The 19,659-nt window shown below is 49.8% G+C and overlaps 1 protein-coding gene across 1 annotated transcript in view; it reads right to left on the reverse strand.

Moving 5' to 3' along the window:
- Positions 1-19,396, reverse strand: part of Neto (Neuropilin and tolloid-like) — a 116,545-nt gene extending 97,149 nt beyond the window's left edge. Inside the window, exon 1 of the mRNA XM_076318414.1 lies at positions 19,138-19,396. Coding sequence (XP_076174529.1) covers positions 19,138-19,282 — 145 coding nt within the window. The 5' untranslated portion in view covers positions 19,283-19,396. The remainder of the gene's footprint in view (positions 1-19,137) is intronic.
- Between the last annotated feature and the right edge of the window lie 263 nt (positions 19,397-19,659).

A 19,659-nucleotide genomic window follows, 5' to 3' on the forward strand; every position in this document is an offset into this window, starting at 1 on the left:
TATAAAAATTGTCGTCCGGAGACCTCTCGATGGATATACATTATTTGTCGATGCGAACAGTTTTGAGTATTACGGTACTGAGTTAATTGCTCGCGAATCGAGCGATCAACGTCCGGTCGCGGGCATTACGAACAGCAGAAATTATTATCTCCGACGAGATTCATGCTTCGATCCACGTTGATCAATTATCTTTCATTCGATTCGGTAAGTGCACGACGCGCCCTCAAAGTCCGTAATATTTTTTCCAACGGTACGTCAACTCGAAGGTTATTAATTTCCTGTGGAACGCTGTTTAATAGCATCGGTCGCTCGCGTATGGTACGTATTAACCGTCTCCTCGTAAAGTAACTGCCACTTTATCCTCTTCCGTTCCTCTGTTCACCTCCGCGTTCAGCAACCCGAGAGCCGACGAATATTTTCTCCAGTTTTCTCCCGCGTCGCGTTACCTGGTCCTGCTCCCCTCTCGCCCGCCATTTCTCTCGGTCATCTCTCTTATTATTTTCAAACCCGCAACTCCAGTTACTCCGTGTGGCTGGAACCTTCGCCCTTTCTTCCCGGATGAGTTACGTCCGAGAGAGACCGTCTCGGTTCGCTTCGTTCCCGACGACTCGTTTCACGGTGTTTCGAAAATTTCTCGAGAATCCTCCCCGCCGGTGATCCGTCGGGAAAGAAACTCTGGAACGGACGAAAATTTCCTCGTGGAACTCGTCACCCCAACAACGAGTAAACAAATTCGAATTTTCGACTCGAGCCGGCTAACCGAGCAACAACCGCGCACAGTTTCTCGAAACGCGCGATTTAATTTCGCGCGACGCGAACAATACACGGCGGGACACTTGGATCGAAAAATTCCCGAAAAAAGCTCGCAATTTTAACGAAAATCGGCCGGATAATTCGAGCGATAATTTGGAGCGGACACGGGCGGAAATTTTTGCGAAATATGTCGCGTTCCTATTAAAACGACATCGTTTCGTCGATTTTTCAAAATTAAAAGTCGCCCCCGGACAGGTCGCGGTCGACGCGATAAAATTGAATAAAATTCCATCCGTTTTCATATCGGACCGCCGTGGAAACCCGAATCGCGCAGTTACGCCCGACCCCGCGTGCACGCGCGAAATTTAATTTACTCCCGACTCGATAATTTTTAAAAATAACCGACAATGTGGGCTCTTTCGTACGGAAACGCGTGTCTCGTCGGGATCGATTTTTCTTCCGGATAAAAAAAAAAAAAAAAGAAAAAAAAAAGTCTCCTTCACCGTGACGGGTAGAGACCGTACGCGGTCAGATACGATCGTAAAGTACACCGCGGTGGTGTTCTCCGTAGGAGTCAGGTGTATTTGCATGGGAATGCGTCTCGATGCACCGGGCGGCCGATTCTTGGCTCTGAAGTTGGCAGCGGGGCGGAAAAAAGGACACGGCCGGAAACAGACGTTCCCTTAAAAGCGACGGGACCGCCAGGACGTCGCCTGGATGTTTTGTCGTTAGAATGGCGGGGGCCGGAGCGGTGAGCCCCGTACATCTTCCCCCGCGCGAACGCCGCGGAATCGGCTGCCAGAAGTCACGGAATTGGGTCAATTCGAGAGGCACGCGGCGTCGAGCGGTTTATTAACAAAACGCACACCGTAACCTTCGTCTCTTTCCCTTCTACGCCCGTGCCGACCGGCGACGGCCGCGCGCCGGTGAATGTAGGTTGATGTATTAATATCATTAAGTCGCGTACGAGCGGTTTCGGCGCGTGTACCCGTACGCTCCGCTCGCGGACCGAATCGTCGAGCCCTTCGCTCCGTTGCTTCGAGACCGGACCGCCGCCCGAGTATTTTAAGCCGATTCCAACGAGGATGCGACTCACCGAACACGGAAATCGACCGAGAAATCGAGAAAAACAATGCGCGACGACGCGGTTACGCGAGCGACCGTTTCGCGGAGCTGCTCGGTGAATTACGCGCGTCGTAACCAGCGTCTCCCGACGTGAAAAAAACCGAGAGATCGAGCTTGCCTTCTGCCGCGGCGGAATGCAAATAATACGCGAGAATTATTCGCGTCGAAGGTACACGGTCGTACAGCCATCTCTGGCGAGGTTGAGTAATCGTTACGCGTTACGATGATACGTCTTTATTGTGCCAAGATTGTGTCCACCGAGGAGGAAAATGATAACGCAGGATCGGGTAAAGAGAAAACGGGTAGAAGAAATTCGGATACAAGAAGTCGATGCGTGGAAGTACAGTTGAGCACTCGGTTTGTACGTTTCTCTGTTCTTCGTTCGAGGAAATTTTATTTCGATCGTTACGGTCCCCGATATCCAACTTTTCTCTCGGTTCTCGAATACTCGGCTACTTTGTCTTCCAGAAGGGGGCAGTGGTTCGTCGACGCGAGGAAAAACAAAATTAGCAAATATCCGAATCAGAGACGAGGAACTTTCTCTCCGGGAGCCACGGAAGTTCGCATTCCGTTTCTACTCGCTTTCGTCCTATCGATGACGGTTGAAACAATAAACGGACGACCGTCGAAGCCCCCTCTTTCGGCTCTGCATAACGGGTACAGAGGGGACAGAAAATAAGAAAACAGAAGAGAGAACCAACGAATGATAAGTAATCGTACAAGGGGCCTAGGAAAATTGAACTTTATTTTCTCCAAGGCTTTGATTGCTATTATTCACTCGATTAAATCTCGATGCGTTTAGTGAAATATATATGTATATACGCGCTTTTCGGGCTCGAAAATTACAAATTTTTACCGTGGCGCGTGGAGAACCGTTTCACGGTTTACAGATGGTTTCGTCGAGGCCGTTGTTCGTCCGGTGCTGACTGACGGAATCGATAGAAACAATTCAGACAATAGCGTTGCACCGAAATGATTGTGTTCCGCTGTTGCGGGCGATCGTGCTGCGAAATCCGCAGGAATGCAATAATGCAGTTATTCCCTGTAATCGATTAAATTCTTACGTTTCGAGTAGCTGGCCGCTCACGGACGAATGAGAAATAACCGTTCCATCTTGCCGCGAATCGGAAAATCATTTCGTTCCACCAATAGCGGTTCTATTGGACGAAACTTTCCTTCGAGCTTTCGGGGACCCGGTAAGTACGATAAAAATTAAATCTCGATTAATACGCAATTGTGCACGGTACTTGGGCCGTTGTTCCCTCGTGGAATTTAGGTAGACGCTTTTACCGCGTATATACCTAACGCGATACAATACCAACGGTCCAAGGGCTTTGCGAGGAAAGTTTCCGTAACGCGAAACTATCCTTGTCGCCGTGAAACCTTCCAGTCGCGACGCACGAGATAATATTATTACGTTTTACGGCGGTGTCCTGTACAGGTGAGTAATTACAGTTGAATAAAGTTGCACCGGTGTCTCTCGCCACTTGCACGGGTAATTTGTCATACCGATAGAAATTTTTGCTATCTCGACTAACGTCCAATTTTAACCCCCATTTCGATTTACTCTTCACCGTCGAATGTGTATCAAAATTTAAAAAAGAACTGTCAATTTTCATTCAATACATGGTGGTTCCGAGACTTGTCTCCACTTATAAATTTTATCACAGAGAAACTGTATAATTCAAGCTCGGAAAGAACTCGAGAAACACACCAGGATCGAAAAGAGTTATCCATCGTGATACGTGTATCGAGGTTGGAAGAGGATTGTTAATTTTAATTCGAAATGCACAAGTGTTCCGAGACGTATCAATTGTAATGGATTTTATTAGAGAAACGCTGTATATCTCGAGGTTGGAAGGGACTCGAGAAACGCACCGGGATGGAAAAGAGTTATCGCTCGTAGTTGCCGGAACGACCGCAAAATTCCTGCGCAATATCGAAAACGAAGACGACAAAAGGATCCACCGAGACTCCAGATGGTTGTCGCGCGCGCAAACAACCAGTCGGACCGCAACGATCGGGGACACGAAATAATTCGATAACGTCGACCGAATCGACCAACGAACAATCCCTATGAATTTCTCCGCGCGAGTCTCCGGCGTGGGTGTTCTCCTACGAGAGCCAATTCCGAGGAGCAATATCAATTTCGCGAAAACGCCTGCCCCGTTAGCGAAGGGGCGAAGGGAGGGACCACCGAAATCGCTCGATTCGCCATCGAGTTCGAGAGAAGGGGACAAGACGATCGCGAGCGGTAGAAAAAAAAAGAAAAAAAAAAAAAGGAAAAGAGCCAACGATCCACAGCCGGTGCACGCAAGCTGCGAGTTACTTCGTTCCGATAGTGGACAACGGGAACACGGAAGGGGAACTTGTTTTATGTCTTCGAAAAAACGATGGAACCATTTTTTCCCGCTCTGTATCCGCTCCGAGAACGTCGAGCCACCGTCGATTCGGGAAGCTGTTAATTTGCGATCGAATCGCGCCATGCGTTTCCCGAAGATATCGCGTTATCGCGAGCAATCAGAGCGCGCACCGGCTAGCTCCAAAAAAAGAAAAAAAGGAAAATAGAGAAAGCGAAAAATAAACGAAGAGGAAACTCCGTCCGCGGATTCCAATTCCGAATAATTTTATCGGGATCGGTAAACTACTAAATAACGCGGACGATCGTTGAAATTTATTTTACGTTATCCGGCTTCCTCCGTTCGAATTGTGCGTTACGGTATTACCGTTGTTCGCGTGGAAACCTGCACTGGATGCGAGATATTAAATTATAGTCCAGACGTATTTTATTAAGCTCGATACGCGCACGTTTCACCGGGGAACTTTAATCGTGACGCGCGTTACGGCGGACCAGGGACGAAAAGTCGAATCGCGCGACTCGACTCGACTCGTCTTCGAGTTCCCGAACGATGTTTCCGGCGGTGATATTCACCAGAAGGCGACCAAGTGGAATTTCGTGGCTCGCGAAATTCGATAGCGCGCTTCGTTGCGAGTTCGACCATGCGCGACAACAATAAAGCGCGAACAGAAGTTCCCGTTCGAGCGTTTACGGATTCGTCGCTCCGACCGGAAGCTGCCGAACGGAAGCGGACTGCTGCGTCGCCGGAAACGTCCGCGCACCCTCCGATATTTTCCACCGTGCGCGTCGATACACCCCCGTGTGTCTTAATAAATTTTATCGTCCCTGTTAATTCCGTTTCGCGCGAGCTTCGACGAAATTTGCGCACAACGCGCCGAGCAACGATCAGGGGTGGGAGGGGGCACCCCCTCGTCGAACGGAGGGTGGTTGCCAGCGCGTATAGAATCGTAGGAGCAAGTATTGCGAGAAAAAGAACGATCGGTGGGTCAAGGGGGACGCCACGATACGAGTGAGCGGAGTGGCGAACGTTTTTACCCGATCTCGAATATAATTTCAGGTCCTTGGAAGGTCACGCTGCGGTACGTATAAAAATATGTAACGTCGCTTAACATCGTCGACCATAAAATCTCAACGAGGGCGAGTTCGAGAGAAATCTCCATCGATCCCGACGTTTCCCTCCCCTGGTATTTCTACGTATCGTCGAGAGCTACTTGACGTTCTCTCGGGTTAAGTGGGACACCCTGTATCCATAGGTCGTGTTACGCGTATATATATAAAAATACGTAGTCTCGCTCGAGGAATCATCGACGATCTTAAATTCTCGAAAAAGGTAAGCTCGAGATAAATGTTACCATCGCTCCGGAGAAACCATCCCCTCGTGTTTCTCCGTATCGTCGAGAGATGCTCGAGACACTCGAGTTGGATCTACCCCGTACTCGAAACTTACGGTGTATCGTCTCTAAAAACGCGTTCTTCTTCCAAGGATCGGCCACGACCTTGAAACCACGAGAAAGACGACCGCGAGAATGTTTCAATCGGTTCGAAGATTTTCCACCCCCGTTGTTTCTCCGTATCGTCGAGAAAGCGCTCGAGATGGCCGCGTTAAATGGGACACCACCGTGGCGCACGATGCAGCGCGAAAATGTTTCATCGATTACGCGAATAATATTTCACGGTGACGGTCGGCCCTGGCGCCACCCCAAGGATGTTTACAAGTGCCCCATTTTTCAACGCGTCCGCCGCCACGGGAAATCCACTTCCTGCCTCTCTTGTACGCCCGCGACTGCTCGAGGACCCGCAAAGATCCAGGCGCGGTCCAGGCGCCGTATTTCTTTCGAATTACCCCGCGGCGAGTTTAAATCCTCTCCTCGAGGCCCGTTTACGCGCTTCAAACGCGTCCCGAGCACTCCCGAGCCGGTGCACACGGTTTCCCACTTTCCCCGCTCGCGAGTCGCCCCGTTTCTTCCTCGCGACGTCTTCGTCACTTTCCCACGGGCGACGTTTCACCCCCAAGCCGCCCCATTTCTCGCCCTCTGTATCTCCGTCTATTCAAAGTCGCGATACCACTGTCCGGGAAAGTTGGCGCGTTCCAGCCGTGATTTATATTACCTTGCGAAACAGCCGCGAGGCTTCGGCGTGGTACGAAGATCCACGACGAACGAAAAGATTCTAACGAACCGCGGGGGGTCCGAAATCTTCCATTCGGTAGTCGTGAAATATTTCGCAGCTCGAACAACGCGAAGTAACCCGAAGAACGGCCTGGAAGCGCGTACACGCGGACACGGTGTACCGCGCTAATTACAGTTAATAATAAAAGTTCCTTTGTTCCCGCGGTCCGACGAAGGAACCTCGGGCGAAGTTTAGAGATTATCTACGTCCACGCTGACCCAATTCATAAACGTTTACGCGACTCGGGATGGAATTATTTACAGACCCCTACCGCCCGTTTCTAATTTCCTCGAACGAGCACGACGTGCCTGCGAAGCTTCACGGCCAACCAACCCCCCGGTATAATCCACGCCGGTCGTTCGCTCTCGTAAAATTTTTACGATTTCGAATTAAAGAGAGGTTCGCGTAACCATCCCCCGTCGGCCACGGCTTGTCCAAATTCGTTCGTTTTTTCGACAACGGCTCGAAAGATTTCACAACGAACGGAACGAGTCGGTTGGAAAATACGAGGCGGAGAAAAAACCTGGACTTCGTCCACCCGCGTGCGTGCACGTTCCAGTTCGCGGTTTACATCGTTTGCAAAGCTTGCTACTCTTAAACGGCGACAAATACCGATTTTCCTTCCCCTGGAAACTCGGGAGAGTTCGGGGCCGAGCGTTCGGCGCCATTGAACGGAGAGTCCCGCGTTCCACCGTAGGTATACACGGCTGCCAGTGTGTCTTCGACCTTGTCGATACGACGGTCTCGAACAGAGAATCGTTCTCACTGGTCACCTCTGAGCTCTAACTCGGAACAACCAGAGTCGTGTCCGAATCGTCCAGTACGACTGAAGAGGATCCTGGACTCCAGTCTCCGGTAGATGCAAGGATCTTTCCTCTTGGGTCATTTTTGTCACTGGAATAGGAGCTAAATATCGAAGGAAGCGTTCACCCTGTACTCGTGGCTACCTAGATATGTTTTCAACCTCAATTGAACCGATCGTCACCAACTAAAGACACCCTCTAGTAGCCATCGATACCGTTTCGACTAGAAACAACTCTCACTTTCGAATCATCTACAACCGGTACAGGAGATTCTAGACTTCAGTTTCTAACGGTCGAAGGACGTTCACTCTTGGATCATTTTTGCAGCAGGAATTTGACATCGTCCCGTCAGGAATGGAAGCCAGTACACACGTCGAGGCAGCGGGTTTCGCGCGTTGTAAATACGTAATTGCGAGAAACGCGCGAAGTAGCGAGGACGGCCGTCGAGGGATTCTATCGTTGGCATACTTATCGCGTGGCTAGGGTACAGGCGAGTGGAAACGACGCGTTCCTACGGCCCCGGACGCGGAATCCAATTTCACCGATGAACGCCTCTCGGTGCAATTAATCGAAGTCTGTCTTCATTGATGCCGGCGCGGCTGTAAATTCGGTTAACCGAATTTCCAGCGTAGCCGCGTTTCGCGCCGACGGAATTTCTTTCGGTGAGTTTCGTCCGTCGCTTATCGAACGAGGGAGGCCCCTCTTGGATGTCTCGTTTCTTCGCTTCGAAGCTACGATTTATCCCGGAGCCCACCGTACAACGCCGAGCGGAAATCTGCATCGTTATTGGATCCGCTCGCCACTTATTTCCGAATTCATCGATCGAGGTGTTTTCGACGCTCGTCCGTGGCGAGGGATACTCGCGAACCAAAGTCTATCCCCACCTCTACGTCTTTGGAATCCTCTTAGAGCACGATTTCCGACCATAAATCCGCGCGATTCTTTCCGCGCGGTGTCGATTTTCCTCCCGTGGTTTCGGGGGAAATTCTTGCCCCGAGATTCCACAACGAATTAACCGAGACAGAGAACGCTTCTGTTTACTATTTATTCGCGAGGCTTTGGCACGCGACGATCGCTCGGCGAGCACGTTGGAGCAGAATTTTCGAGCGCGGAGAGATAACTCGATTCCCGGATAAAAAAAAAAAAAAAAACCCCGAGAAAGCGATGGCTGCCTATTAATCGTCGGGACTTTATCTACTTGCCGACGCCGCAGAACCACTGTGCCCGGATCCCTGTACGGAAATATGGGCGGCTCGATGATATATCCCGACGAAAATTGTTCCTATCCCCTATCCCGCTAATATTCCCCGCTTTCGGAAACCTTTCTCCCCCGATACGCGTACTCCGTTTCTGGAACACCGAATCCTCGAAGGACTCTCGCTGCTGCGAGTCGTTCTCAACGATTTCACTTGGAAAAATACACGCCTCCCTGGAGACGAATGACTGCCATCTTGGAATTTCCGCTAGGAACGTACAAACGTGCGATGGTCGTACATTGAACACTGCGTTCCGTCGAACAACCTGAAACGGCAGAAACGTACGATGTCGATTGGGAAAAGGATCTTGAACGACCTGTAAGTAATTATTTTTCACGAATCGAAAGACGCTATGGTGTCAACGATTTTATTTAGAAAGAATACTCTCTCGAAACGAACGACAGCCATCTTGAAATTTCCGCGACGGTTTTGCAAACACGTATCCGTTACGCGTGAGACGTGCTAAATTTCGTGGAAACTCTCAACCTTCATTCCTGCGAGTGACTATCCTCCTCGAGGATGGAACGATTTTATTTAAAAATAGTTCGCAATTCCCCCCAAATCAACGACCATCTTGATATCTACTCGAGATCTATGTAAACGCGTGCTTCTATTGTGTACTCGGGCAACCGATACGAGCAACAACAGTTTATTATTAAATGGAGGCGCGATTGTATTTCCCGCGGTGTTCGAATATGTTTGCGATGAATTTTTAACATTTTCCGTTTCGATACCCGGGCCGTATTGTTTGGTTTTATATTACTCTCGCTATCCCAAGGTAAACAATGTTTCATAGAATGCACCGTGTTGCGCGTAATTGTTTATTTGAACGGATTACTGCCTCGCGGAAGAGTTTACATTGCGAGGAATGCATTTTCGCGCTGTATCGGTATCAAGGAACACCGTTTTGGAGTGAAATTTTCGAAAATAGTCCACGCGCCGCGGAACCGCCCCGTAAAATTCGATCCTTTGAATATCGTCGAGGGCCAACGTTCGACGCAACGAATTTTTCGCCAATTAGAGACCAGCTGATTTTATCGCAGTGGAATCCCACGCAATGGGAGCTAGATAGTACGTAAATCATCTCGTGCACCCGACGCGGATATTTATTGCCAATTAGGACTGCACATTGTCCGCACGATAATGCTGCCTTTAATAAACCTCGAGGAACTTTTGCGCCTCCCCGGTGTGGGAGTGAGTTTCACCTTCGGCTAACGCTGATAACCAACTTTATCAAGCTTTTCCCCGCGATATTAAATTTGCGAACTCGCTGATTACCCGCTCGCCTCGTAATTCCATCGAATTCCCGTGTCTGGTCTTCGCGATAATTCGAATCTATCTTCGAGACGATATCGCCTGGACGGACCGTGGACATTTCTTACAACGCACCGAAACTTTACGAAAGGGTTGCGTATGTTTCGCACCTGGACACGACGGAGGGTGATTGAATTTTAATCCCACTGTACCCAAGATATGCTTTTTTACTTTTGCACAATTTTCGCTACCGAAGTTGAACGCAACTCCAGCAGGGATAAGGTTCATCGCTGTCTCGGTATCGGCTTAAAAGGGTTCAGCCAAGAAGAATCGAACGGTATCGTGTTTAATATGTCGGCCGCCAAGCCGATTACGCAAAAGTTTCCCCGGTTACCGCTCTAAGTTTCCCCGTAATTCACACTTTTAGCCCGGTACCTTTATTCTGACCAATTTAACCGCAAGTTTCCACGGAGGCCACACTTTCAAACACCCATTAGATTTTTGCATAGCTTTGTACGTATTTGAATGCCGTGGCTCGACGAGGTCACGGTCCGCGCTTATAAGCGCGAATACCGCTCGAACGTGCGGAAAATTTTATCGATGTTCGTAGGAATAAATATTCTACATTCTTTTCCCGGACGAGGCGCATTATTGTCCCTCGCGATATATCCACGTTTCGCAGCTTTCGAGATGCCTTCGGTTTAATCGTGGCGGTTGACGGTGGACCGTGAACGTATTACGGGGGTAGTTAGCTTCGACGGTTTTGGAAAAGTCGAGCAATTTCTCATCGGTTGCCTCGTGAAAGTCGTAATCGTTCCGTGAAAACTGTACACTTACGTAATCGAGTCGACTCGGTTTCCGAAAAGAGGAAAGCAACGAAACTTCGAAGCTCGCGATAGTTGCGATCGCTCGAAAATTCTATGGAGACACACGACCGTGGTCGTTAAAATTGATCGGTAGGGTATTAATAAACCGTGCTTCGATCGCGTTTATTATCCCCAGGAATGCGCGGCTAAAAAATGGTCGAGCTTTAAAATTCCGTAGCCCGAACGTTGTCGATAAACCGGTGGCTGCGGGAACGAAAGCATTCGGTGCAGCAGTTAACGCGTTAACGCTACAACCAAGGTTGGAACACCCTTGGAAGTGGACGTTAATTAAATCATTTCGATGCCCCGCATCGCGCGCAGCGAGGTCGGGAACTGACCCTGAGGAACGATTACGTAACGCGGATATCCCGTCCGCGGCGATATTGCGTTGTTTTTCGTATACCGGCCTCGTTGCCCCCTTATTTCATCGCGCTACAAAGTCCGTCATAAATGCGTTACTACCGCCGTAGACCGTGTTGAACCGCTCCTTTGTGCGGCGAGATTCACTTTCGCGCTATATTGAAATGCTTGGCGTCGCTGGGAGGGCTGAGCTCGACGACGACGGCGACGACGACGACGAGGCAAGGCCCCGGGTGTCATGGGAAAAATGCGACGCTGTCGTCGCGTCCCCCCTCCGCGAGAAAATGGGCGTCACGTCGCGGACGTGAATCGACGTCGATAGCAACGTCACCCGTGAACGAACACCCACGATGAAGCTTCGAATTCGTCTATCCGTCACGGTTCTCGCGATTTTCAGACACTGCCTGAGTCGAGGGAAATCCTGTCGCCATTGGAGGTATCTATAAACCTGCGCCAGTTCTCTACCTACCTACCTACCTACCTCCTTCTTCGGAGGGGTTGCAATTTTACATTTCCAACTTCAGAAGTTGTCCCCGACTTCGCGACGTCGTCTCGTATGTTAAGCCCGGGGATCAACGCGCACCGAGCGAACAGGACACTTCGAGCCCGTGCTAGACGCAACGATAAGCAACCAGTCTGTAATCCGAAATTTTAGCAAGTTTCTTGCACGGCCTTTTCGCGCCAAGTTGCTCCCAACGTGCCGAAGTTGGACAGACAATCGTGAACTAGCGAATATACGATTTTCACGCCGGAAAATATTTAATGGGAAACGTAGATTTCTCCGGAGAGTCGACGATGAGATAAAACACGAGGAGGTTGGTACAGGTAGAAGAACAAAGATAGTCTTGGTGTTGGCGAACAAGGATCCATTCGGTACCGAATAAAAAATACGAGATATTCGCGAACGAATTTTGTAACGTGCGAATAGCGGTTCACTCTGACCGAAAATTTCTTTTCTTGCCTACTTTGGGGTATTCTAGGATTTTTATCCTCGTAATCTTATTCTTTGGAAGATCGTTAACTGTGAAAGTTTCCAGGTTGGTAGCCATTAACACCGGAGGAAGTTGACTCGGTATTAGTAGACGTACCATTTTTTAATAATCGATGACGAGTACGGAGAGCCCTGGACTGCAGTCTACCGCAGTTGCGAGGAAGTTTACTTTCGGGTAATATTTGTTAGCGGAGTTGAACACAATTCCAGCAGGGATAAGACCCTTCCTTGCCCAGTCGGGGAAAGTACCGCGCGAAGGAGAGCCAAGGCGTCGAGGAACACTTTGATTCCGTTTTGCACGGAATTAACCTTATCCCCATGGTCGTCCACAGCTTCGATAACACTCGCCGTTTGTTTCGTCGTGGGAAGTCTCGCTCTATGAACTTTACCATCTCGGTATCGACCAGAATCTCTTTTTATCCGGCGAATAACGAAGCATTCGCACGAAAGCTGAACTGCGAACGAAATATTAAATACTTGAGGAAGTTCCCGGACGAAGTTCGACAAGAATTTTCGAAACGCAAAATAGTTGCGAGATATTAAATTATAGATCAAACGAGCGCGGAACGTATTTTATTAAGCGTGGTTCGCCCGTTTCCAGGACGCTTTCATCGTGTCATCCGCGAGGGATGCGAAAATCAAGCCGGAGGGAAAGTCAATCGACTCTGTGATATAAGTTTCCCTCTACAGTTTATTCCAGACTTTAACGGTCCAAGTTTTACGGTATACTATATGGACATTGGTGAAAGAAAAATGTACAAGTCCGTTAGAACTTTATCGAATCGCGAAAATATGAAATACAAGAGAACAAATTTCTTTCCAAAAAGAACTCAATTTATTCGAATAAGGTGTTCTTACTATTTAAGATTCTGAAAGTTACCGTAACCCTTCTAGAAGCAACTCATCGTACCATTGTTACCGAAATTTCGCCCCGAGATTCGACGACGAGTCGCGCGGCAGCAAAGTTTCTTTCGCTACCGCCGACGAAAGATCAAAACGATGTCGGCCGGGATAACTTGGAATCGATCAGAAACAACTCTGCGACTCTTTGCGACTTCTGGCTGTTCCCCAAATTGAAAGACTCTTTAAAAGGAGAAAGATTCGAGGACGCGGAGGCCGCAAAACGGAACGCGACGAGACAGCTGTTGGCTAGCCGACTTTAAAGAGTACTTTCGGAAGTAGGAGGATCACTGGAAGAAGATTGTGGCTTCCACAGGGAAGTACTTCAAAGAGGACGTCATCGCTATCGACCGAGATCGGCTCTTTCCCCCGTTACGGCGCAAGATCGTGGCCACATCGATGATTGCGTTACCGGGTCTTACCAGTGTCCCCTGTCGAGTCATCCAATGGTGTCGCTGTACAAAGTATTCCTCAACATTGTTCCAAGTACGATCGATCGTTCCATTTTCACCATGTGACTCTCTACCCAGCTCGACTCTGGAACACGAGTTTCGCTCCGCGAACCAAAGTGGCTCGAGATTCAATTTTTCAGAAAGTCCTGGAATTTTTCTACCCGAACGAAGCATTCGCAAGTAGAACGAGTCGCCAGGTATTAAACGATACATCGAACGAGAAGACGCGGGACGTATTTTATTAAACGCTATTCGTTCGTCTCGCGAACGTTTCATCGTCGTCGAGAGATGGGAAAACCAAGCCGGAGGAAAAGTCGATCGACTCTGTAACACGAGTTACGCTCCGTAAACCGAAACGTCTCGAGTCGAAATTCAATTTTTTTTGCCAAGTCGGTTAATCTTTTCTCTTCGACGAAGCATTCGCGGGAACTCTGCCGGCAAGAGGCAAGGTGCTCGAGGATGAAAGTTCGACAAGAATTTTCGAAACGTCGCGTATGTGGTTTCCGCGGTGTCGAACACGAGTAGAGGGTGTCGGGGGGTGGGTTGGGGATCGAACGTTTCCCTGGCTTCCTGAGCGCCACGGAAACAAAGAGGACCGCGCTCTGTTCGTTGGATGGAAATGTCGAGCCGTAACGAAGCAGTAAGCCGATAATGTGCTTACCGGGGGCCGGCTGAAAGAGGGTTTTAAACGTGTTTGTGCGCGAAAATCTCGACAGAGACGCGAAGAGACGGATGACGGGACGAGGTCCCCGCGGCGGCGATGAAAATCGAGAAATTCGATGCTCGAATTCGGGCCGTCGGGGCACGAATCTCGTCCGAAAATCATCGAGGCGATTTCAAGAGGATTGACTTCTGTCCGCGACGAGTCTCATCGCGAGTTCAAAGCTCGCGCCACAAAGGACAATAGCCCTACGAGGTAATCGCCTGTGTATCCACGCTTGGACGAAACCGGGATCGGGTCCTCTGTTCTCGCTATCCAGCGATCGATGCGACACTCGACGAGATCCCTGGTGGCTTCTGACGGTAATTTTCGCTCCGCGAAAGGTCCCGACATTGAAATTGCGGCTTCCAATCCCCGCGAAATTTCCGATCCGGTCACAGCCATCGAGCCGAAGAGCGCGGTAATCGATCAAACGCGACTGCGGCCGAGGAATGGACATTTTAGATCGCTCGCATAATTGCGCGACCCCGATTTCCTACGGCCCTCTTCGTCCATGCGAACGTCGATCAAGATTTTGTAAGAACACCTTCCACGGCGTCGATTTTCTTTAATACATCGCGCACCTTCTCGCGAACCCGTGTCCCCCTGTGAAATCGGTCCATGGTTAAGGGCGATTCTAGTATTTTTTTCCCCTTTCTGTGTAATCGTCGTTCGCAAACATTTTGGAAAGTGTTCTAAATTTTCAAGGAATATGCAAACGATCGAGGAAACTTCTCCGTGGTCTCCAGCGGAGAATAAATTAAACGAAAACTAGTTCGTCGCGTCTGGAAGTATTAACGTGTAATTCCTCTTACTTAATATTTCCTCTTTTTTCCCCATTCTCGTTACGGGTGCAATATCGATACGAAATATAATATTTCCACTCGGTTTCTCGATCGATCCGCGTTTCGTCACGAGTTTTTCTTCGTCGTTGAAACAATTAATCGTGAATCGGGAAAGGGCACCATAGATTGGAAAAACATTGGCGTTCGTCGACCCGTGGGGATCAATTCGATCGAGACCGTCTCGAGGAACACGCGCGGGATGGGGGGTCTCGCAGACGGATGAAATCCGATTACCGTGGGTCTGCGTGCGGCGTTCCTTTGCGAATCAGCGGTGTAATTAGCGGTTTGCTTAGAGCCCCGATATCGAGGCGTATCGGCGTGCACGCGGCGAGCCGAGACGGCCACCGATAAACGTCCAGGATCGTGAAATTGGCCCCGAGGCCGAGAAACGAAGTCCCGGGGGCCGTGAACCGAGGCGACAGATTCCGTAGTCGCGACGCAAGGAATTCTCCGGAAGCTGAAACCCCCCGGGGGCGAAACGGAGCTCGGCTCGTTCGGCAAATTAGGCGGTATGCAAACAAGTCGGCCACGTTTTATCGCGATAGCGAACAAGTTCGCCAGGAATGCAGTTTTCCGCGTTCCTCACGGCGTTTCCGCTCGCCGTCCGTTCGCCATTGTTCCGTGGACATTGGGAAAACTGCTTGGACGACGAAACTCAACGATGGAGGGTGCGTTGGGGGGCTGCACTGGGAAGAAAAGGCAACGTGCCCCGAATCCTCGGCGAACGAAACGTCCTCTCGGGTCCCCGATTCGTCTTCGTTGGCGGTTGTTATTTCGCCAACTCGAATTCCGATGCAAAGTAGTGTACGATCTTACGAGGAAGGGGGTCTCCGTCGCGATAAAGTCCACGTGCCCCGAAACGAGGCAAGAACGACCCCCTCTGTTCAACGTTGACGCATGTTATTTCGTTAACTAGATTTCCAATGCAAATTAGTGTCCGATATCACGAGGGAGGGGGTCTCCGTCGCGACAAAGTCCACGTGCCCCGAAACTAGGCAAGAACGACCCCCCCTGTTCAACGTTAACACACGTTATTTCGTTAACTAGATTTCCAATGCAAAGTAGTGTCCGATCTCACGAGGGAGGGGGTCACGATAAAGTCCACGTGCCCGGAAACGAGGCAAGAACGACCCCCTCTGTTCAACGTTGACGCACGTTATTTCGTTAACTAGATTTCCAATGCAAAGTAGTGTCCAATCTCACGAGGGATAGGGCCTCCGTAGCAAAAATGTCGAGTTGCTCCAAACTAGACGGAAAGAAAACGACCCCCTCGGCAGCCCCTCTGCAACATTAACGCTCGTTGTTTCGCTAATCCGAATTCCGATGCAAAGTGTCGTAAAATTTCACAAGTGAGAGGGAACTCCGTAAAAATGTCGACGCGAACCAGCAAACCCCCTCGAGCCCCCTTCCTCGAAGCTTGACTCTCGTTGTTTCGCTAACCCGAATTCCAATGCAAAGTGGTGTTAAATTATGGGGAAGTTATCGGCGTAAAGAAGAATCGGGGGACGGAGTCGCTCCGATGATAAAAAGTAATCGATTTCGGAGATGGGGCACGGCAGGAAGAGCCTCGTTCCCTCTAGGGAGTAAAAATTGTTTCGCCTGGCAGATCGAGCGTCCCGCGACGCTTTGATGCAGCTTAGACGGAACTCGGGGGATGAAATACGCTGTAAGTCGGGGAACCAACCCCTCATCCGCTTCCCAGACGAGTCGAGGCTCCCCCGAAATTTCTCGTCGCGCGACCACCGATCGTCGAATTCAATTTGTACTCGCGGTCTCGTTCCTCGGCTCGGAACAAGCTTCTCCGGAAACAAGAGCTTCGTCGAACTCGCGTTTCCTTTCGTTATTTCAGCGTTACAACGTTCCATCGACGAGGATCTTCGAACATCGAAGAAATTCATCGTCGAGTCGTCTCGAGCTTCGTTCTCGACTCGTACCTCGCGATTCGTATTTATTCGTAACTTGCTCGTACAATTCTTTCGATGAAGCTTAACGATAGTTTAAATCGCGGAAGGTTAACGGGAATTTCATTCCCGCGAAGTGGACGCGAATATCGAACACCGAATCAGCGCCGATTTTCATCGAGAAAGAAACTTGACGCGTCATTTTCGGGGGAAAAAGCTTCGCGCGCATTTTTGCACCCCCGTTGCATCGAAGAGAAAAAAACGGGGTCACCGAAGGACAGACATCGTTACCGGGATTCAAATTTTTTTCCTTCTCCGACTCGAATATTTTGCGGCTGGTCGCGCACATTCCTAGATCGGGATTATAATAATTCGTTACACTCTCCGAGTTCCGTACCCCGTCTCTATCAGTCTCTATTATCGTATTCGAGCATTCTCGGGAAGTGAACAAAAGTTCTGATCGCGTGTTTATATTTAACAACGTCCACGGCTACGGTAGCCTCTCGCGATGTTCTTTAACGGAACTTTATTCGCTTCTATTTGAATAATCCTGCTTAATTAAACTTCACTTCGCGCTCCGGTGCCCCATTTTGGGGGCGGATTAACTTAAAAGAACCGACGACGGTGCCCTCGAGCAGCCGATTCGAGCGAAATAAAATGCGCTACTCTTCGCGTGGACGAGAGTAGCCCGCTATAGGATTAAACCATTTTTTTTTTTCTATTTTTTTTTCCGCCTTTGTTTAAACTTTGGTTTCGAAATCACGGTCGTAGGCATTGAAACGCACACGCTGCGATGGTCAAAGTTTCCGTCCGGTGGACTTCGACCAATTTCTGTCGTTTCGCTTTAAAAGCGAGACGAATTCCCCGTCAGCGTCCCTCCCCTCCTTCAGGGGGGACTGGAATCCGCGTCATTAAAAGCGTCCCGGTAGTTTACACTTTGCTTCACCGGGAACAATGCAAATTGTTCGAATCTCAGCCCAGGCCCTGAAAGCGCAATCGAACCTCCCGACGCGGGACAATGTAATTGATCGCCCGAAACGTCTCGATTATGCGCGCCGCTTGACACGCCGCCCTATTGACGGAGAAATTGATTGGCATGGGATTTTTTTGTTGACGCGCGAACGCCCGATCGATAATGATCGGAATTGACAGAAATCAGAAGCGACAACAGAGACTCCATTGACGGAACTTCGATCGACAGGCTTGACAATTAACCGGATCGGACAAACTTCCCGTTGGAAACTCCGATTGTCGAAATCGACGATCGATATATCGATCGATCAAAATCGCGAACAATTCTACGCGATCGGCGAGAACCGACGATTAAATTCGGACTTTTGTTCCATTTTTTTGAACCCGCGATGTAAAACCATCGAGCGGTGAAAAGCTTGTAAAATTGATAATTCTCGAGGTATAAAAATTACCTCCCCTGGAGGAGCGTTCCATCGTAACACCCTCGAAAACGACGTGAATCGATTTTTCACGGGGGTAGGTAAACCTTTCTTTTTCGTCGGAGGGAAACTTCAAGTCGAACGCGAAGAGTGAAAATTTCCCAAGTTGAGAGACGCGAAAGATCCGAGACGATAAAAGTATACTTTGGAGATCTTTGCGCGTGTTCGAGTCTCGGGACCGTCTCGAACGCGACTCGAAGCTCCGCCCAATTAACTCGGTCGGAAAATTCGTAAGCAAAACCGTCCAAGTCTCACCGCTACGTTTTGCTCGTCGACTTCCGGTATCTCTGACGCGTAACAGGTAGCAGTGGCACCGGTTCGCCGCGAACCGCGCAGAGAGAGCGAGGACCCCGACGAAAGAACGATCGGGCGTAACAGTCGGAGGGGTTGGTGTTATATTTTGCAGAAATGCGCGGGGAAGCCGCACTAGACCGGCACGGTCGCCGCCTAAATATAAAATATACAGAACGCTTCAAAACAAACTCACCGCTCGCGTGGAGCTCACTTTTTCCGGAGAATCGGCGACCTATTAATATCAACGAATATATTTCCTCGTCGAGGAGAGGAAAATACCAATGGAATTGCGCTCTAGGGACCAATTGCGGGTTATTCCACCAACGTTTCGAATTCTCTTCGAAGACGAAATCGATCTCTGTTTAAAAGACAATTATTCCTACCGTTCGTGTACAAGTAACTTTCTCGGAGAACCGATATCGAATATCCAATATTAACAAATACTTTGTCCCTTCGAGGAGAAGGGAACGACTTTCTTTCCGGAGATCGTTCAAAGATTCCCAGAAACGGTGAAAGGTTCTCGTTAAGTTCGAAACACGTTTCCGACACGACGTACTCTCAATCGCCACCGTCTCCGGATAAAAAGGCGACATCCGCGCAACCGTCGACGTACCGTTGCACCAGCCTGTATAGAGATTCTCCCGTGTGTTCCACTCACCGAGTACGAGCAGCAGCAGAACTTGTTGCGGGAGCCGAGCCACCATTGTGGGCTCCTTCTCTCGCACATTTATGAATTGAAATCGGCCGATCCCGCCGTGCACCGATTCTACTCTCACGATCACAGCCGCCCCTTGCAACAACATTCATTTAACGTTCCTCCCAGCTTCCACGTATCGGTTTCTCGTCGTTGCTCCTGGACTCTCACACGCGGTCACACACCAAGGGTTACGCACAATCCCGCACGCAGGCGCGCGCGCGCACAAAATCGGTACCGCACTCGAACGCTACCGGTCCTCGCTCCCACTCGCGCGTACACTCTCCGGGCACTCTCTTCCAGCGTCGTCGGGGCGTCCGCTTCGGGATTTCATCCGCCGCGCTGAAATATCATTGCGGGGGTATTCGTGGAAATAATCGGGGGCAGCCAGGGCCGCGTGCGCGCACAGAGGCGCTCGATCGTCCGAGGATTTGCTCGCCGGGGACGTTACGCCTCCGCCAATCCCTCTGTTGACGATTCGATCGG

This window comes from Ptiloglossa arizonensis, chromosome 8, assembly GCF_051014685.1.
Source record: "Ptiloglossa arizonensis isolate GNS036 chromosome 8, iyPtiAriz1_principal, whole genome shotgun sequence".
Classification (NCBI taxonomy): Eukaryota; Metazoa; Arthropoda; class Insecta; order Hymenoptera; family Colletidae; genus Ptiloglossa; species Ptiloglossa arizonensis.